This window comes from Gymnoscopelus microlampas (genome assembly GCF_963454915.1).
Source record: "Gymnoscopelus microlampas genome assembly, chromosome: 18".
Taxonomy (NCBI): Eukaryota; Metazoa; Chordata; class Actinopteri; order Myctophiformes; family Myctophidae; genus Gymnoscopelus; species Gymnoscopelus microlampas.
In genome coordinates, this window is record NC_139955.1 from 9,524,433 (window position 1) to 9,543,765 (window position 19,333).

The 19,333-nt window shown below is 40.0% G+C and overlaps 2 protein-coding genes across 3 annotated transcripts; one reads left to right on the top strand and one right to left on the bottom strand.

The window, feature by feature from the left end:
* The first annotated feature begins 34 nt into the window (after window positions 1–34).
* Window positions 35–10,230, top strand: irg1l (immunoresponsive gene 1, like). 2 transcript variants are annotated; one of them, XM_084086008.1, is made up of 8 exons: window positions 35–253; window positions 1,906–1,960; window positions 2,723–2,997; window positions 4,220–4,312; window positions 4,455–4,663; window positions 6,838–7,350; window positions 8,180–9,383; window positions 9,874–10,230. In XM_084086008.1, exons 1-7 carry the CDS (start codon window positions 236–238, stop codon window positions 8,595–8,597), a joined length of 1,581 nt encoding a protein of 526 aa, XP_083942134.1. In that variant the 5' UTR covers window positions 35–235; the 3' UTR covers window positions 8,598–9,383; window positions 9,874–10,230. The 2 variants fall into 2 exon arrangements, with proteins under 2 accessions (XP_083942134.1, XP_083942135.1); XM_084086009.1 differs by lacking the exon at window positions 35–253 and having other exon boundaries at window positions 1,908–1,946.
* A 4,045-nt stretch (window positions 10,231–14,275) lies between these two features.
* On the bottom strand, window positions 14,276–17,279 carry glod5 (glyoxalase domain containing 5). Its single transcript, XM_084085932.1, has 4 exons — window positions 17,176–17,279; window positions 15,742–15,894; window positions 14,572–14,727; window positions 14,276–14,447 (listed from the first exon to the last, which is right to left on the bottom strand). Exons 1-4 carry the CDS (start codon window positions 17,230–17,232, stop codon window positions 14,316–14,318), a joined length of 498 nt encoding a protein of 165 aa, XP_083942058.1. The 5' UTR covers window positions 17,233–17,279; the 3' UTR covers window positions 14,276–14,315.
* Window positions 17,280–19,333: the final 2,054 nt, after the last annotated feature.

The following is a 19,333-nucleotide window of genomic DNA, read 5'->3' on the forward strand; positions in this document are numbered from 1 at the left end:
GCGATGATGATGATGATGACCTCTGTGGAAATCCCTCCCTTTTATTTGGGAGAAAGCTTCCTCATGACTTCTTGGCTCGGTTATCAGTTGTGTTTATCAACGCCGTCCTATATAATGAGACAGCCTGGACTCACAGTATCAACGGTCATCACCTGGGACAGCAACACGACGGCTTGAAGAGACAAAACTAAGCAGGAGCTGAAAACACGTTGAAGTTAAACACCTCGGTGACACCATGCTCACCAAAGTACAGGTCAGTGGTGTAAAGTAACTAAGTACATGTACTCAAGTACTGTACTTAAGTACAATTTTGATTTGTACTTTACTTGAGTATTTCCAATTTCCGATACTTTTACTTCTACTCCACTACATCTCAAACAAATATTGTACTTTTACTCCACTACAATTATTTATTTGAAAACTTTAGTTACTAGATATGCAGATATAAATTATTACATTATAAAACATACATTAACCACTTTAGCCCTATTTTATATATAGGCTATTTAAAAATAGCCAATCTACAAGCTCACTACGTATCACGACGCATTGTGAGCTTGTAGATCTGCTATTTTCAAACATTTCAGTACTTTTACTTTTGGTACTTAAAGTTCATTTTGATACCAATACTTTTGTACTTTTACTCAAGTAAATTTTGAACACCAGACTTTTACTTATAACGGAGTACTTCTACATTGCAGTATTGATACTTTTACTAAAGTAAAACATTTAATTCAGTAATTTTTCCACCACTGGTACAGGTAAACATTTATGCTGTTTTTCCAGGGGGTTTCCGTTAGATGCCATTCAGCTGCATCTTCTGCTTCTCGTCTGTGTCTCTAAAAAGAAGGATATTTCCACCTTTTACAGTGCAGTAAAAAAAAGTCTCAGAACGAAAGCCTCAAATTCTGATCACGTTTGATGTTTTGGGATGTTTGAATCATTCTGGATCTGTCATTTGATCTTTATTTAATGTTGATGAAGTTGGACGGTCCAGCTGACTCACACACACAATGGCTCTTTCATGAGAGACATGCTGGCCGAGCAACACTCATCATGACGACACCCAGAGCTAAGGGTTGAATTCATAAGGTCTGTCTGACAAAGAGAGCCAGAAGGTCACTGCTCTCATCCACTGCTTCTAATTGATGTCTGCCTCCGTCACACGTTACTGTGTCCTTGCCGTCCACTTGGAAATCTTGTTATGTCCCACACTGTTACTTTTCAGTACATGTAAAATACCCTGCGTTCCAAGGGATCCAATGTATTTATTACTTAGTCACAAACTCTTGTTAATGATCTTGACTGGTTCAATATGTATTAAAAACCCACAGACGGTTTTAACCACTTTCCCTTTGAAAAAGTTTTGAAAAGTAGCGAAAATATTTTCACTACCTTTGTTCGAAGAAAGTAGGACAATTTTTCAAGAGCAAAAACATAAAAAGTTGAAACGTGGAGTTGCAAGGTTTCCCAAGCCCACACATCTCAGTGAAAACACTTGACATCCTCTATGTCATTGGTTCTCAAAGTGGACCAGGGGTCCTTGGCGGGGTACCAGGGGGTCCCCAGCTAAAGAAGTTAATATAGCGTCATCATTTTAACCACTTTAAGTATGATTGTATACTTTGGCTATTTAAAATAACCATTATTGTATACTTTGGTTATTTTATCACCGAGTGCCGCACTATGAGCTTGTAGATCTGCTTTTTTTTATCCAGATTTTTTTTGCAAGTCTTTGAATATATATATATTTATTATTTTAAACCAACATTTTCGACTCAAATCTTTGCTTCTGGCGGTCACTGGAACAAAATATTTTGAGATGGGGGTCAGTGGCCAAATACATATCATTGTGGGGGTCCTTCACATGAAAAAGTGAGAGAACCACTGCTCTCTGTCTTACAGAAACCCATCAGGACGCTGTGTGGAATCAGAAGAATGCACAGGTACATCATGGAATGTAAGAACTAAGTCCACTCCATCTCAACTCTCATAACACCACTGACATTCAAACTGTGAAGGAAGAAAGGTAGACATATTGGTAACACTTTCTATAATGCATTAAAAACACTACTTATAGTCTGCTTACAACACTGTATAATTATTGCAGTCATAAATATTCCTAATGCTTTATAATGATAATCTTAATGCATTATAAAGCATTTTGTAATGAATTATAATGTCATGTATAACTGCAGCTATCTGCTTATAACACTGTATAACTACATGTATAAGCACTCATCATTACTAAACGCTTTATAACAATAATCATAACACATTATAAAGCATTATATAATACTTATAACAGTGGTTGTCAAAGGTCCAGGGACCCTCAGGTCAGCAATATTGTCCTTTTTTATCCAAATTATTTGAAAACTTCATTTACATGTGACTTTGTAGATTTGGACGCGATGTGAAGCGAGGTTCTGCACCATCCCGTCCTGTCCTATTCTGTCCTGTTCGGTCCTATCCTATCCTGTCCTATTCGAAAACAAGCTTGAGCTATTCGTTGCACGACAAAGTAATTAAGGACTTAAGTGGTTAACTGTCATTGATTGATTGATTGATTGATTGATGTCACTCCTGTCCTCCCTCATCATCATCTCTTTGGAGGGCGGCCATATCTGAATGGGTAGATTAGGCTGTCTGGTAATCAGAAGCTGAAACAGAATTTCCCCTGTGGGCTTAACAAAGGTTTCCCTTTCTTTTCCCTTTACTCCAGCGGCGGTGCGGCCGGCCCTGGAGGACACAGTGGCCCCACCGGCCCCTGAGGGGACGGTGACCCCACGATGGGCCCCTGAGGGGATGGTGACCCCACGACGGGCCCCTGAGGAGACGGTGACAGGCAGCTTTGGGAGGTTCATCAGCGAGGTGAAGCCTCAGCACCTGTCCCCCACCGTCCTGCATCGCAGTAAGAGGATGGTGCTGGACAGCATCGGGGTGGGCCTGATCGGCAGCACCACAGAGGTGTTTGAACTGGCCCTGCAACACTGCAAGGTAATGAGCCACTTAACCAATTAAAACCTTTTATTTTAACCACTTTAACCGTTATTTTACACTTTGGATATTCAAAAATAGCAGATATAGAAGCTCGCAGTGCGTCACTTTGTGCCGTGCTATGAGCTTGTATATCTGCTATTTTGTTTTAATCGTGAAACTTTAGATATTGATATATAGATATATAGATATATAGATATATAGATATATAGATATATAGATATATAAAATTTAGCAAACATTAATTTATACAATACATATTATTTTGGGGGTCCATGACATGAAAAAGTTTGAGAATCACTGACAGAAACATTTTGTAGAACCGGCCTTATCAGAATCAGGTCTTCATGGTCCGTCAGGGCTCTATACTAGACCCTCTAGTGTTTCCCTCAACACCAAATGTCTTTGCTGAAAATAGGCAATCTACAAGCTCAGAGCAAGCAGATCGGTAGTTTTCGCCGGTTATTTTAGCTCAGGGGTGGGCAACTTTGATAATGGAGAGGGCCACTATATTTCCACACTCACTCCAGAGGGCCTCATTGCATACTGTCGGGTCATTCTATGTCACACAAAAGTAGCAAAAATAGCCAATCTACAAGCTCAAAACGCGACGCGTTGTTTTTGCTATTTTTGAATTGGAATCCTGAAAAGTACTCAAATACAATTACTGTACATTGGACATAAAAAAGACAATAGAATTTTAATACTAGTCATTACGCTATAAACTGAAGTAATTAAAGCGGGTCATGTTTGCAATTGTAATAGCTGAAATCAATACTTTATCAGTATTCCGATATTAACCTGCGGGCCGCATGTAGCCCCCGGGCCGCCAGTTGCCCATGTATTTTTTAGCTGGTTCAAGGCGTTAAAATACAAATAAAGTGTAATGTAGGAATGGGAGGAGATGTCGGTGGTTTGAGTCTCTTTTCTTCCCGTATTTCCGAGCTTGTCCAGACTTATACTGTATGTGGAACTGAAACCAAGGTTATTCAAATCAACTCTAAACAACCTAAAACTAGGTGTGGAATAAACTAAAACTAGACTTCAGAAAAAGAGAAATACTGTATGTAAATGTGAAGGGGAAAAAATCCTTCATGTGGGGCAATTTGTCAACAACAAGCAGGAGAATGCTTATTCAGACTGGAATGTTTACATTAGGAAAGTCTTTTTTTTGTATTGTTAAACATATCCGTGCGTGCGTGCACCTGTCTCCACCCCTCAGCACGCATACGCTGCCAATGACATCAGTCGTGTGTACGGCCGCACAGGCACCAGGCTGTCGCCAACACTGGCAGCCTTCGTCAACGGGGTGGCAGTGAGTACAACCACAATATACTGTATAACTGTCACCAGCCAACTCAAACACTGTCAGCTATGGTACTGACAAAACAACAGACCTCAAACATTTACAGCATATACACATAACATTACGTATATAAGCTGCTAGTTGTCTGCAGACTCACTCTATGGACTTTGATGACACGTGGCATCCTGCCACTCACCCCTCCGGCGCCGTGCTTCCTGCTCTCCTGGCCATCTGTGACCTGCTGCCTGCGTACCGCATCAGGCCCCGCGGCATGGACCTGCTGATGGCCTTCAACGTAGGCATCGAGATCCAGGGCCGACTGCTGAGGTTCTCCGACGATGCCTACAACATACCAAAGAGGTGAGAGGTGTTTAGGCCTGATCTCGATTATTCTAATAGTCGACTAATCGATTGAGGGAGACTGATTCGACTGCCAGTCTCTTAGTCGAATCATAACATTAAAAAAAAAAAGTTTTTTCAAAAAGAAATACAAATGTTTTCTTCTTTTTTTTGTTTGCATTATTCGACTGAGAGATTGGCCTAATTTGTTATATTAATTAACTAATAGTTTGCCAAAAATAGGATATATGTCATGATTTATTGGGAGAAACCAAGCAAGTATCTTTTTTGCATGGTTCGACCGAGAGATTGGCAGTCGAATCAGACTGATTCGACTGCCAATCTTAGTCGAATCATGCAAAACAAATAACAAAACAAAGTAAAAAATAAAAATCTTATATTTTTGCTATATCATTCGACTATTAGTCGACTATAGGCAACATTTGACCAATCAGATTCGACTATAGAAATCCTTAGTTGGGGACAGGCCTAGAGGTGTTGCGCAGTGACTCTCAACCTTCTGTCATGGACCCCCAGTTTGATATTAGTCCACAGATCCCCATTTGATACCGGTTAAAATTTTCATCTCTGGGAGCCCAATCTACATTATAAAATCCCCAGGCCCGAAGTTGAGAAACAGTGGTCTTGTCTTGCAGACAGCTCGGTTACAGAGGTAAATGGGGTTAAAGGGGTATTTCACTTTAAAACACTTTTGGGGTCATTTTAACATCTCTGTTTTTTGTGTGCACCCCAGGTTTTAAGTTGCTTGATTCAGTATTTAGATATTTCCTATTTATTTGATCCCCTGCTTGACCCATTGAACTTCAAACTGTTATTTACCATGTTAGAATCCACTTTTTTTTTAATGAAATAAAATAATTTAACGTTTCAGTTTATTTTTAATGAAAAACCTAATTGAAAAATACAAAATGGTGCCATCTCATAATGATCATTAAGGACCAATTATATGAAGATAGGTTGAAAATGGTTGAAGTGCTCCTTTAAGGGTAGTTCAAGAGCCATATTTTACTCTGCTGACTGCTGAAGTGGGGAAACATTTGACTGAGTGCCCCATTAGGCAGCTGTTTACACGCCCGTGTGACCCAACACTTCATTTGCTTTATGAAAGAGTACTGCAATGAGTCAAATGTACTGTGCTGAAACACAGCGTCTCTGGACATGGTGTTCCACCACACAAGACATGCTTACAGTAACTGTCTTTATTCCTAGCACCTCTGCTGTCACAACAAAATTAAGGAGTGTTCAGCAGATGCACCCAATGGGGAGGGGGAAAAACCCACAGCTCCTCAGGCATTAGAGAAAAATATCTGAACTGAGGTACAAGGCATTCCCATGCACACAGGTGGCTAAAATAGATGTTTATAACCTAGGAGTAGGAACCTTGTGCAAAGCACCTTTGAATGCAACGCCCAGGATTTGAACTCGGGTCTCCTGTGCGAGAAGGGACACTAAAGTCAAACATCTTAACCACCAGCCTAAAGGGAAACCCTTATATTTATCCCTTGCATGATGACCGGCTGAATGTTGATTATCCCTTGCTTAATGACTACTGTAGAAATATGAAGCCAATTTACCACCTGCTGTCACACTTGCAAACATTAGCCTACTTGGCCTCCGGTATTGCTGCTTGCAGCTATATTTATCATTGATGCTGCTACAATATGCTCTTCCTCATGGACCTACTTGCGGATTATACCAGTGTCAGTCTACATGTGGATCATGCGGTCGACACACACTGACATTTTGCACCTTAATCCCATGTACTACGCACTGACTTTTGTATTGTGTGTTTTCTAGCACCTTAACTAATGTCCATAAGTATATCATGCACAGTATACATCTGCTGCTATGCTCACGCACCTTTATATCTTATCTCAGGTACAATGTGCAAATATGTGGATAACCTGTTTGTTTTTTTTGGTTCTCTTGTTTGATCTCCTTTCCCCCTTGCCCCCCTCCTCCCCTTCTTCCATTTCTTTTTTCTATGGAAATAATGATATGATGGGAACTATGCACGAAACATAATTTCACCCACTTTCTTACTTCAGTAAACCTGTGATGTGACAGTAAAGCTGAACCCAAACAAAATCATTTGTACTCTTATATGTACACAAGAGGTAACAATAAATGAAATCACCTTGAGGACTCTCTGTCCCTCTCTTCTCCATCCTCAGGTTCCACCCTCCCAGTGTGGTCGGCACCATGGGAAGCGCCGCGGCGTGCGCACGTCTCCTGTCGCTGGACAGCTCCCAGTGCCGCCATGCCTTGGCCATAGCCGCCTCTCTAGCTGGAGCGCCCATGTGCAACGCCGCCACCCAGTCCAAACCCTTCCACATCGGCAACGCTTCCCGCCTGGGGATGGAGGCGGCTCTGCTGGCCTCACGAGGCCTGGAGGCCAGCCTCCTGGTCCTGGACGCTGTGCCAGGGGTGGACGGCTTCAACGTCTTTTATGACGACTACGTGCCACGCCATATGACCTCCCCCGACGACGAGGAACACGTCTTCCTTCTGGAGGAGCAGGACATGGCCTTCAAGCGTTTCCCTGCTCATCTGGGGATGCACTGGGTGGCGGAGGCCGCCACCGCCGTCCACGCGCTGCTCGCGGGCGGCGAGTCCCTCCGGCCCGTCCTTCCCGCTCAGGTGCAGGACATCCTGCTTCGAATCCCACACTCTAAGTACATCAACAGGTAGGGTTGTCATGATCATGACATTGTAGTTATAAATAAAGGAAAAAGAAAGAAAGAAAAGAAGTTGATTCATTTGTCATACAAATAATTGCGATTAATTGTGTTTTTGGCATTGAACACTGGAACATTGCTTGCCTTTTAGGCATTGTAAACAAACATTGCAAAGGTCAGATATGACTAATAACAAATATACAAAGAAATGACTGACAATGACTGGTACCAATAATCAAAATAGATAATGTACTTTGGCCAAAACAAGCCCTATTTAATCGTGAGATACTTTCAAAGTGGAATTAGCCAATCTACAACCCCACAATGCATCGCAGTGTAACGCAATGTGAGCTTGTAGATGGGCTATTTCCGTTATCTTTTAATAACAGATTAATTTAGACAGATGAATGGAAATGATTCTGATGATTATTACTAATTACAAAATAATTATAAATACACACACACACACACACACACACACACACACACACACACACACATATATATATATATATATATGTATATATATATATATATATATATATATATATAGGCATGCCCCCTTTTGTGACCATACGTATGTGGAGCTGACTGATTTGTTTGCGCCTGATGCCATGACGACACATTGAGGTTAGACAATACACTCCATATTTGGGCGTAGCTGCATTGGGAACCCGTTTTATGGTTATGGCTGAGTCATAGCGACATGAGTGTGATGACATTGTCCGTCGTCCCACCCGCGGCCGGTCCTCCCTAAAGCCAATTTTAACATAAGATTTTAATATAAGATAACTACCATCAGGTGATTCTGTTATAACTGTGACCGGCCTGTTAACAGGCCCTTCCCCGACTCTGAGCACGAGGCACGCCACTCCTTCCAGTTGACCGCCTGCAGTGCTCTCCTGGACGGCGAGGTGACGATGTGGTCCTTCTCCTCGGCCGCCTTGCAGCGCCCTGAGCTGCTGGCCCTGTTGAGTCGCGTCCGCGTGGAGCACCCGGACGACAACCCGGCCAACTTCGACCGCATGTACGGCGAGGTCCAGGTGACGCTGGCCGGAGGAGACATCCTGAAGGGCCGCTGTGACACCTTCTACGGTCATTGGCGCAACCCACTGAGCACTGAGAGCCTGAAAAAGAAGTTCTGTGACAACGCAGGGGCGGTACTTCCTCCTGAGAAGGTTGAAGGGCTGCTTGAGGCAGTGGAAGAGCTTGAAACACTTGAGGATTGCACAGTCCTTCTCTCACAGCTGCAGTGAATCTGCCTGCACTCCAGAATTATGCAAATATTTTGTTATCTCTTCACATAATTGGAACATTTGGCAGAATTGTTCCTCCTTTTAATTAGGGGTGCAACAGTTATTCAAACTAATCTATTTAATCGATTATAGATAATTTAAAAAAAAAACGATTTTGAGATAGATTTTAAGTTTAGCTTCCCCACAATTTTTTTCAAAGTAGAAAAAATGCCTGATCACCATGCTCAGCTCGTAGATCGGCTATTTTAGCCATTTCTGTTTGATACTGTTGTACCAAGAAGTATGAAATAGGTCTTAAGTGGTTAATCATACATGGTAAAAAAATATTCGATAGTTGCAGCCAGGCCCGGCGTCACGGGTGGGCGTGAGGGGGCGACGCCCCCTCAACCGGACCATCTCGCCCCCTCAAGCCAATTAAAAAAAAAACCTTCTGGTACTTTTTAATTAATAGCGTTTTGACGCCAAGCCTTCCTCAGCGTGTTAAGAAAGTGGTCAGTGGTGTTGTGTGTACCAGGAGGGACTGATAGACAGAGACATGAATAGGACTTCAGCTGCTGTCGGTAAAAATAAATATATTTTAAATCTTGCATGCGTGAGGCCCCCTGTACTTACTCTTAACTTAAAAATTAACTTCCCATTATGAAGCGACTAACATAGCAACAGCTAATTATAAAGTGGTGATTGGGGCGATTTATGTCAACTTTACATCTGAAATTGGGATGGCAAAGGACTATTATGTTAAAGTATGTATGTGTGTGTGCATACTCCTCTGTCTCCTGACTGGATGTGAAAATGTTTATTTCGAGGATAGATTAATACTGTACTTGTAAAAACTCAATGAATGTTTTCTTTCTTGTTTATGTATCATTTTCAACTTGTATTATATTGAATAAAAACATGTAAACTATTATCTGTGTATCATTTTTTTCAATGCGGATTGCAGCTACAATTACACATTATTTTGGGGCTAATCAAGGCTTTTTTAATCTAAGTTTTATTTTAGTTTTATTGTAAAATAAACATTTGTCCTCCTGAAATAAGTCAGGATGACTATAATCTAAGAATCTATGGAAACATACTGTACAGTTCAATATCTGTACATTTAACACGTACATTTTGGAGCAAAACCCAAAGCAGCAGAAGAAAATGGAGGTTTTAACTGTTGATAAATATTGAGCTGCTCAATTAAATTAAATTTCAATTCAACCTTTATTTGTAACAGGCTGCAGCTATTAAAACACTTAAAATAAATGGTAGTGGAATGTATTTTGGTCAGCTACATGGATAATGGGCAAATAAAAAGATAAAAGTACATAAAGATAAAGCAAATATGCATTTAACTTTTTACAAATAAAAACATGTTGCATAAATAAGCACATAATGTATGTCCATAATGTGCAAGGGATATTGTCCGTGGTTGAGAAGGAGGGGAGCTTGTGTGTGCACGCGCGCGTGCGTGCGTGCGTGTGTCTCTCTATGCGCATGGAGGGTGTCCTGAACCAGTGATTCTCAGCTCGAATTTCAAGGACCCCCAATTTGATATGCATTACGCCACGGACCCCCATTTAAAACCATTTATTGGTTATCTTTGGGACCCTAATCTACACTGTAAAATCCTCAGTGTATATTTAACTATGAGTGTTAAATATGATATACATCAGGATCCTCTTGCCAGATGTTTTGATTAGTGTGAATAGTACTAGTGCACCGTGCGCGGGGACGGATCAACATCCACACGCGGGTCCACTTGGTTACGGTACGCATCAGGTGTGAAACCCAAGTGTACCACAACACAGAAGCTCACAGCTATTTGGGTGGGGTCCTGTGGAAGAGGCTCCGTTCCCTGCGTCTGGCCCTGTATGTCTTGGGGGAAGACAACATGTGGACAGGGTCCAGGCCTGGTCGGGCAGGGGCCGCACTTTACAGCATCTGTATGCTCACAAAATGTTGCTATACTGGTAACCGGAACAGTGGACACCTGCATGGTATTTCTGGTCACCTTTTTAAAAGAATATGCATTTATTTTGAATTTTATATTTGATTTTATATTTATTTTACAAATGATGGGCCAAATACATATATTTTTAAATTACATTTGAGGCCCAATATTTCTACAAATGCTACAAATTGCAACAAAACCCATGTGATATCCAGTCATTTCGGGGATAACAAGAAATTGAAGGGTAAATTTAGGTCTGATAATGGTGTACCGTGCATGTTCAAATCATATATATTTTACATTATTTCTAAATATCTTCCAAAGCATACATTTATTCTCCACTGGACCTGTATTGGCTATACTCACCGGCCTCTATGCCAGGGGGTCATCGTGGTGAACCCAGATGTCACACATCAGAAGTGAGTAAATGACAGTGACAAGGGAAGGAGCGAGAGCAGCGTCTTATCTTTAGATCTCCCACAGGAACAACAAGCTGCAAGGAGAACATAGACACACGGCGGCCAGAATCCTCAGTGCTTGGAAAACTTTGGTTAACAAAAATATATGTCTGCTTCTCAAATGGGTTTGACTGTTTGTTTGCACAAAAACTCACACTGTGTTCTTGCCTGGTTAATGGCCAGTACAATTCCTCCAGACATGTCTGGAGGTTATAACACATTCCACTCAATAACAAAAAAACAACAATATACGCTATAAGAGTGATTCACAACCTTTTTCATTTCAAGGACCCTAAGTTGGCTATGCAATAGGCCATATACCCCATTTCATACAAATATTCCCTGGGGCCCCAATCTACACTGTAAAATGTATATGTGTATGTATATGTATGTGTTTATTTAACTCTGAGTGTGTAGAAATGGATCCAAATGGACCAGTTCTACACACTCAGACTTACAGACCCATAAGGGTCCATTTGGAACCTTGGTGGAGCGAGGTTGAGAAACAGTGTCCTCGTCATTCAATGTCAGAATGGCCTTAGGGTAGAAAGTTGGGTTTAGTGTCTGTAAATGATTTAGCAGCTGGGAAAGTCCTGCAGTGGTCTTCCTTCCGCAAGCAAGGACACGACAGAACCCAGGGGGTATCTACCGTGTTTCCAGTGGTGGAACAAGTGCTCACATTCTTTACTTAAGTTAAAGTATCAATACAGCGATATGGAAATAATCTGTTACAAGTAAAAGTCCAGAATTCAAAATGTACTTGAGTAAAAGTACAAAAGTATTGGCATCAAAATGTACTTAAAGTACCGAAAGTACTCATTATGCAGAATGTCCCATAACAGTTTTCAAATGTATAAAAATCTTTTGAAAATAGACGATCTACAAGCTCACAATGCGTCACATCGCGACACATTGTGAGCTTGTAGATCGGCTATTTTCAAATGGCCGAAATGTATATAGGGCTGAAGTGGTTAATGTATGTTTTGTAATAATAATCAAAATCTACAAAGTAACTAGTAATTAAAAGTTTTCAAATAATTGTAGTGAAGTAAAAGTACAATATTTGCCTCTGAGGTGGTGGAGTAGAAGCAAAAGTATTGGAAATTGGAAATACTCAAGTATGTAGAAATACCCCAAAATTGTACTAAGTACGGTACTTGAGTAAATATACGTAGTTACTTTACACCACTGCGTGTTTCCCCTGAATTGATCATGTCTAAAGTAACTGGCTTCAGTATGTACAAAAAGCTCAAGCAGGAAAAGAGTTGAATTCACACATGCTTGAATACAGGCCTTTTACTTAGTTGTAACAGAATATTTTCATATTATGTTATTGCTGCTTCTTCCACCACTGCTGCTGACAACCATCAGATTGCTGAACAAGCGCCGAGTCCAGTCAGTTGTCTTCCCTGACGACACAGGCGGCCACATGGGATTCTTAATCGTGTACATAACTGTCTATATTTGTTTACTGTCGCTCACATGTTTGATATCTGCTGCTAAATGATGTCTTGATTGAGGTTTTGGACCAAAATGCATATAGATTAACACATATATGTACATATCTGTCAAAAGGATAAAACATAAACAAGAGAGCTTATGTCCTTTGCGGTTCTTGCCACACAAAATGTTGTATGTACAAAAGACTACATGCTCAAGGGACTGTTTCTATATTTGCTTTAATATTGTTTTTATCCATGCAGTGTACCTTGTCGTAACAATATCTTGTGCAGTCTTATGTGGCATTGCTCGCAATAGGATATCTGACATATATATGGTCTGTTTTCCTTGTTTCTTTCATTCTCTGTTCTTTAGGAATAGAGAGCTTGTTGTAAGCTTGTCTGACAGAATGTCACCCACTTTTTACACCTGTAAAACTGTGATGTGGCAATAAAGTTGAATATGGAATATTTATACAGACTGAATCCATTTGTCATGCCGTGTCTGCGCCGTTTCCAATTTTCTGCATGTTTAACAACTCCTTTCTTTGAATACACATGCTATATTTTTGATGAGTGTTGATGATCAACGTTAGTCCAATCAATGGAGTGTCTAATAATGACAAATAATCAAGTCTAAGTATTTTATTTGTTCAAGATGAGGAAACATTTCATCTAAAAACAGGAAAAGCAATACAAGAATAATCACTAATCGGAATTGCATGACCATTTCTTCAGATAAGATATTATCTTGAATATGCCATAAACATTTCAGCACATGGCAACAGGTGAATCTGCTATTTATTCATTCTATAGTAGGCGTACAGTACAGGAAAGTACTTTTTATAATATCAGCTTATAAGACACAATCGTTCTCATTTCTCACATTCTGAAATATGCTTTCTAAGCGCTAATTTTACTTACCTAATTCGCCCCATTCACGTCTAAACTTGAGTGGAGTGTTTTGCACTGGCCAGCCAGAAGCTATTTCCATAAAACACACCGTTTCCTGTTCACAGGCATATTTAAAGTACAGCCAGCTGCTGGTCCAGAGAATTACGCAGTAATAATAGACTCGCTCTGCCTGGTCAGCTGATGTTATCCAGCTAAATGTTGAAAACTACAACTAATGGTGGGCTTTCAAACTGTCAAACAAATGTGCAGAGTGGTCCTACTGGACTGAGGCAACAAGGGCAACTTGGATATAATTCTGGTTCTTTGAATAAACCTTTGCCCAAGAAGAGAAACTTTTCCACTTTACAGACAGACCTTCATAGATAGACCGTTATCTATCCTGTCTGCACGGAGACCCAAACTTAAAAAGACATTATGAATTAATCACTTAAGCCCTATTTCAAAAACTGTGAAAACAGTACAAACTCACATCGTGACGAGTTGTGAGCTTGTAGATCTGATATTTTCCCTATTTCATCGAATCATCGAACTCACAAACAAGGCTCATTTACGAACTAGAAAATGTGCTCCTCGGAGCACAAGTCTCCGCCAGCAGAACCGTGCTATCATCTGTCATGTGATATCAGTTTGTACTGGAATGTACTGTTCTTGATTAATCCTGTCTAAGCTATTTATATTACGTATTGTGATGACACCAGTGTGTCTACATAATGTATTGCTCCGCCATTTCTCAGCCATTTCGTGATTATTCCTGTCTTACCTCACTTTGAAAGAGACTGAGACTCTTTCAAAGTGACACATCTATTTATAGGCCGCTATACGTCATGCGTCTCACTAGCCAATCAGAGCACACTCTTTCAACGTATTGTCACGTGTCACGTGAGGCTTGACCAATGTTAGCTTGGCCGAGGGGGGGGGGGCGGAAAGTGAAAACATAGTCTCCTGGCGGAGACAATAACAGGAGCTCCTAAGTGGCTGTGTGGTTGTAGTTTGACACTTCAATCAGGTTGTGGTCAGGGTCACGGAAGTACAGCGAGGTGATGGCTCCCACGGCTCCACTCCTTTCAACTGGACCTTCCTCTATCTGCACCCCGCACGCCTAAAGACAAGGATGGGGTGCAGCGCCAGTTAATCAAACTAATTGATAATAAAAAAAAGAATCGATAATAATTTAATAAATCAATACTTTATCCCTGTTTTGGGCATGGTGGGGGTGGGGGTACCTGCAGGTGTGTAGAGACCGCAGCCAGCGGGGTCGTGGTGATCAGACACAGATCTGCAGAACCTGACGTTGGACGTCCAGCTTTGGGCTCAAACTCCTGACCCACCTGGTGAAGGTTCAATTTCTGCTGCCCAAAACTCAAGGCCTTACGGTTCCCCTGAAGTGAAGGCATACATTAATTTAAAGGGGGTGTGATATTGTGATATTTCTTTGTTAAAAGTGTTAAAAAATAGCTTTATATTCCCATAGTAATCATTTCTACATTGTGTTTGTTTGTAACAGAGGTCTCCCTCTCTCTCCAGCACTTTAAAAACCTAATGAAATGAAAGGGCTTTGGTTCTGAAACACAGGGTCGTCACATACCCATTTTTATGGGTCACATAAATACCTGTTTTCTTTCTTTTTTGTTTTCCTTTGTCAACAATTTGTTTATTTCAAACATCTCATACACTGTGGTGAGGACAGCTACATGAGCCGACAGTGATCAAACCCTGCCATCTAGTGGACACGTTGGAGGAGTGAGTGCACTTATTGTAAGTCGCTTTGGATAAAAGCGTCTGCTAAATGACTGTAATGTAATGTAATGTAATGCATTAAGTGAGGAAAGCTTTACTTTCAACCTGGCGTGGTGGAAAGTAACTAAGTGCATTGTACTTGGTATTTCTACTTTACTTGAGTATTTCCAATTTCCAATACTTTCACTTCTACGCCACTACATCTCGGATCCAAATATTGTGCTTTTACTCCACTACATTTCGTTAGTAATTACTACTTTCGTTACTAGTTACTTTGTAGATTTGGATTATTATTACAAAACATACATTAACCACTTTAGCCCTATACACATGTTGGCCATTTGAAAATAGCAGATCTACAAGCTCACAACGCATCGCAATGCGACGCATTGTGAGCTTGTAGATCTGCTCTTTTCAAAAGATATTTATACATTTGAAAACTTGAAATGGAACATTCTGCATAATGAGTACTTTTACTTTTGGTACATATTGATGCATTTTGACTTTTACTTTTAACAGAGTAGTGTATATTGCAGTATTAATACTTTCTTGTAAACAAATGTGAGTACTTTTTCCACCACTGCAACCTGATTCAGTAACGTTTAGAACCAAATAAAATACTGGTGTGCGGAGGAGCTGATGTTGTGTGGTCCTACCTTGAAGGTAATGACCTCCATGCCCAGCACTGAGGAGTAGAAGTTGATGGTGGTGTTAATATTCTTCACCGTCAGAACTAGGTGGTCCAGGTGGCTTACTGACACCGGACAGCTGCTTTTACATCTGACAACTAATGCTGGACTGGAGAAAGTCTAAAGCGAGAGAGAGAGATCAATCGATTAATTTAGGCAAGAAGGTATAGCTTACAATATAAAAAATACGAGGATACACACAGTATAATAAAATAATCTTAATTTCCTATGTGAATACAGAAATCCAAGGTGGAAAGGCAACAGTATAAAAAAAAAATCCAACATATTAAATGATACAAGTTGAAACTAGAATGAGAATGAGATAATCATCAAATAGGGCATATAAATATAAAAAAAGCACCCATCCTCAACTGACTACATTACAACATTTAACTTCAGATAAGACAAGTAATGAATATCATTGCAATATGAGAGCAAATCATTGACAAGAGTGGTTCTCAAAAACCTTTTTTACGTTTTTCAAATCAATCTAAAAAATATTGTGCAGGGACACTGATAATTTCTTCCAAATCAAATTGTTTAAAAACAAATTGCAGATCTACAAGTGACACATTGTGAGCTTGTAGATGGAAGTCTATAGGTCCAAAAATAAGAAAATAAAATCCACAATGAAATAAATAAAAAACAATGAAATAAAAAACATGCAATAAAAAAGTACATGCATTAATTTGACAATTGTTTTATTTATTTCATTGTATTTTGTATTTATATCATTGTGTTTTTTTATTTATTTCATTGTGGATTTTATTTATTTCATTGTGGTATTTATGTTTTAATTTTTGGACCTATGGACTTCCATGCCACCATGTGGTCAAATTGGGTTTTGCATGTCTAACCTGTATCTTCTTCTCAAGTAATAGGCTCTATGCACAGCAGCCATATTGTGAAGAAATTCACAGGTGTTGCCAATGATACTAAGGCTCTGTTCCATTCTGGTCAAACAGAGTCAGGGTGTTGATATTGTGCATGTTGGCTCACTGGAAACACTTAGCTACACCAGTGGGTCTAAAATTGGGGTCCAGGGACCCTCATGGTTCCTTGAGGGGGTTCCAAATGGCCCCTTACGGATGTGTAACTTTGAGTGTACACATGGAACCAAATGGATCCATAAGGGTCCATTTGGTTCCATGTGTACACTCAGAGTTATGGGGGTCGTGGAAATTAAAAAGTCTGTGCTACAAATGGAACAGAGCCTTCATTAGTATAATTGGTAACACCTGTGAAGGATGCTGCTGTGCATAGAGCCTATTGGTATTCAAATTTAACCAAAGGTAGAGCTTTTACAGGAAAATGATTCGGCAATCTTTCAAGTGATAAAAGCAACGGTTCAGTTCAGTCTACTTCAAGTTCAGAGCAAGACTTAAGTGTTCTGTTGCTCACCTTGAAATATGTCCGTTGAAGTTGTGATAAACGGCTCCCAAAAGTCCTGAGGGTCATTCTGACAAAGCGAAAAATGAACTAATGTGAGGACTCAGCGTTGCCAGATTCTGAGAGAGAAATAAGGAACCAGGTCTAAAAAAACAAGCCCAAAAGCAGCAACTATAAATATTTGAGAACCACTGGATTAAATTAGCCTCGTTCCGAGCCTTACTCATCTGCGAAGAGAGGTTAAATAATAATAAAGAAAATAGAGTGAAAATAATCAACTACACTTTAGAAACAAGCCCAAATAAACAACTACACTTTAGAAACAAGCCCAAATAAACTACACTTTAGAAAGAAGCACAAATAAACAACTACACTTTAGAAACAAGCACAAATAATCAACAACAAAAAAACGCAATCTGCAACTGTCAATATTTACAAGCAACTTTACAGAAAAACAAGCCCAAAGTTGCTTATAGTAAGCGGACATGGCTTCAATCTTACCGTAATAAGCCTACACAGCGTGTGTGCAACAGTTTATACGCATGCACGTTGCCGAGTAGTCAAATATTTGCACTTTAAATAAGAAAAATAAATACAATTAATCTGGGCCAAATATATACTGTATATACTATATAGTCCAACTTGAAATACAAAAATAGACCCTAGGAACAGGCAGAGACCTTATTAGGCCTACAGTGCAATTATTATTGATAAACTTTATTCATGGAGTTCTATTCTATGCCATTTATCTTTTAGCGTTTGTGTGCTTAAAGAAATAGGCCTAAATCCAGTGGGTAACTAAGTACATTTACTCAAGTACCCCAACGGAAACGAGCCATAGGCTTTCCTACAACAAATCGTTAGAACTTAATTCTGGGAAATACTGCCCTCTGCTGGTTGCAGGCTGTAGTGTAGAGGCCTGCATAACGGATCATAGAAACAATTATAGCCTACTGTATCATATATACAGTGTCATACAGAGAATAAAATGTGGTACAGCCCCAAAACGTAAAAATGTTACCACTTTTTAGCTGCTGAAGTCAACCACTCAACATTATTAACATCTGCAGGTATTTCAACCTGTTCTTGTTCACCTGGGGAAGAACATTCATCAAATACACTTTACCTGAATCCAACCTAAAAACATTGCAAAGATGTTCAAATTAGCTTGGTATTTTACAATGAATGGGATGAATAACCACAGCACAAGTACAAACCATCAGCATGCACAGCAAAATGAGTGCTTTCTCAGTGGTTTAAGTTTAGTACAGCCATGTGTTTAGCTACCAGGCCATGATATAAGTCCAAATACCATCACCATCTTCATCAGTTGCTCCTGCTACCCGTCCTCTCACCGAGCCTCATTGTGATCATGCTAAATGACAGGTATTGTCAGTGCCTGCATATTTACACACTTAAATCTAATACACCCATTATTCATTTGATTGGCTTGATTGGCTGCAGGTGTTGCTTAAATCACAATGTTCAGCCAAGCCCTTAACGATTGTATTGCATTTTTAGATGGTAACACACAAAAGTTTAGTTTCTATTCGGTTCTTAAGACTATGAAAAGTAGAACGGTACCCCAGGTGTACCACATGATCAATGGATCAAGGTTAGTTCTCTAAAACCAACAACAAAAATCATGTATGAGTATTTTGGGTGGATATTAAATCAATTTTCCAAATTTTAGCGGTGCCAGTTTAAACTAAATACCTTTTACAATACGTTTGTTTTTATTACAAACTTTTTTTTTTATCTCATGCCTGACAAGGGGGAGATAAAAAAGAAAAGAAAAACTAAACGAAGCTTTTTCAATAAAAACATGAGAAAAATGCAAACTACAATGACTTTAGGCTGCATGCTTGTTTGCGTTGATATGCATGGTCTGTAAATACAATAAAAGGCATGCATCTACAGTGAGTTAAAACCACAGTGAAAAGACCAGACTTCAAGACACACCCAATTTACGCTCCGTCGTACTATGGTATGGCATGCCGGAAATAGGCGATCTACAAGCTCACGACGCATCGTATCCGCGCCGATTTGTGAGCTTGTGGATCGGCTACTTCCGGCACGTGACACCGTCGTACAACAAAGTATAAATCGGGCTTTAATCAGGAAACACACCAAGAGTAAAAAAAAATGCATGCCTACAATACACTGTGTA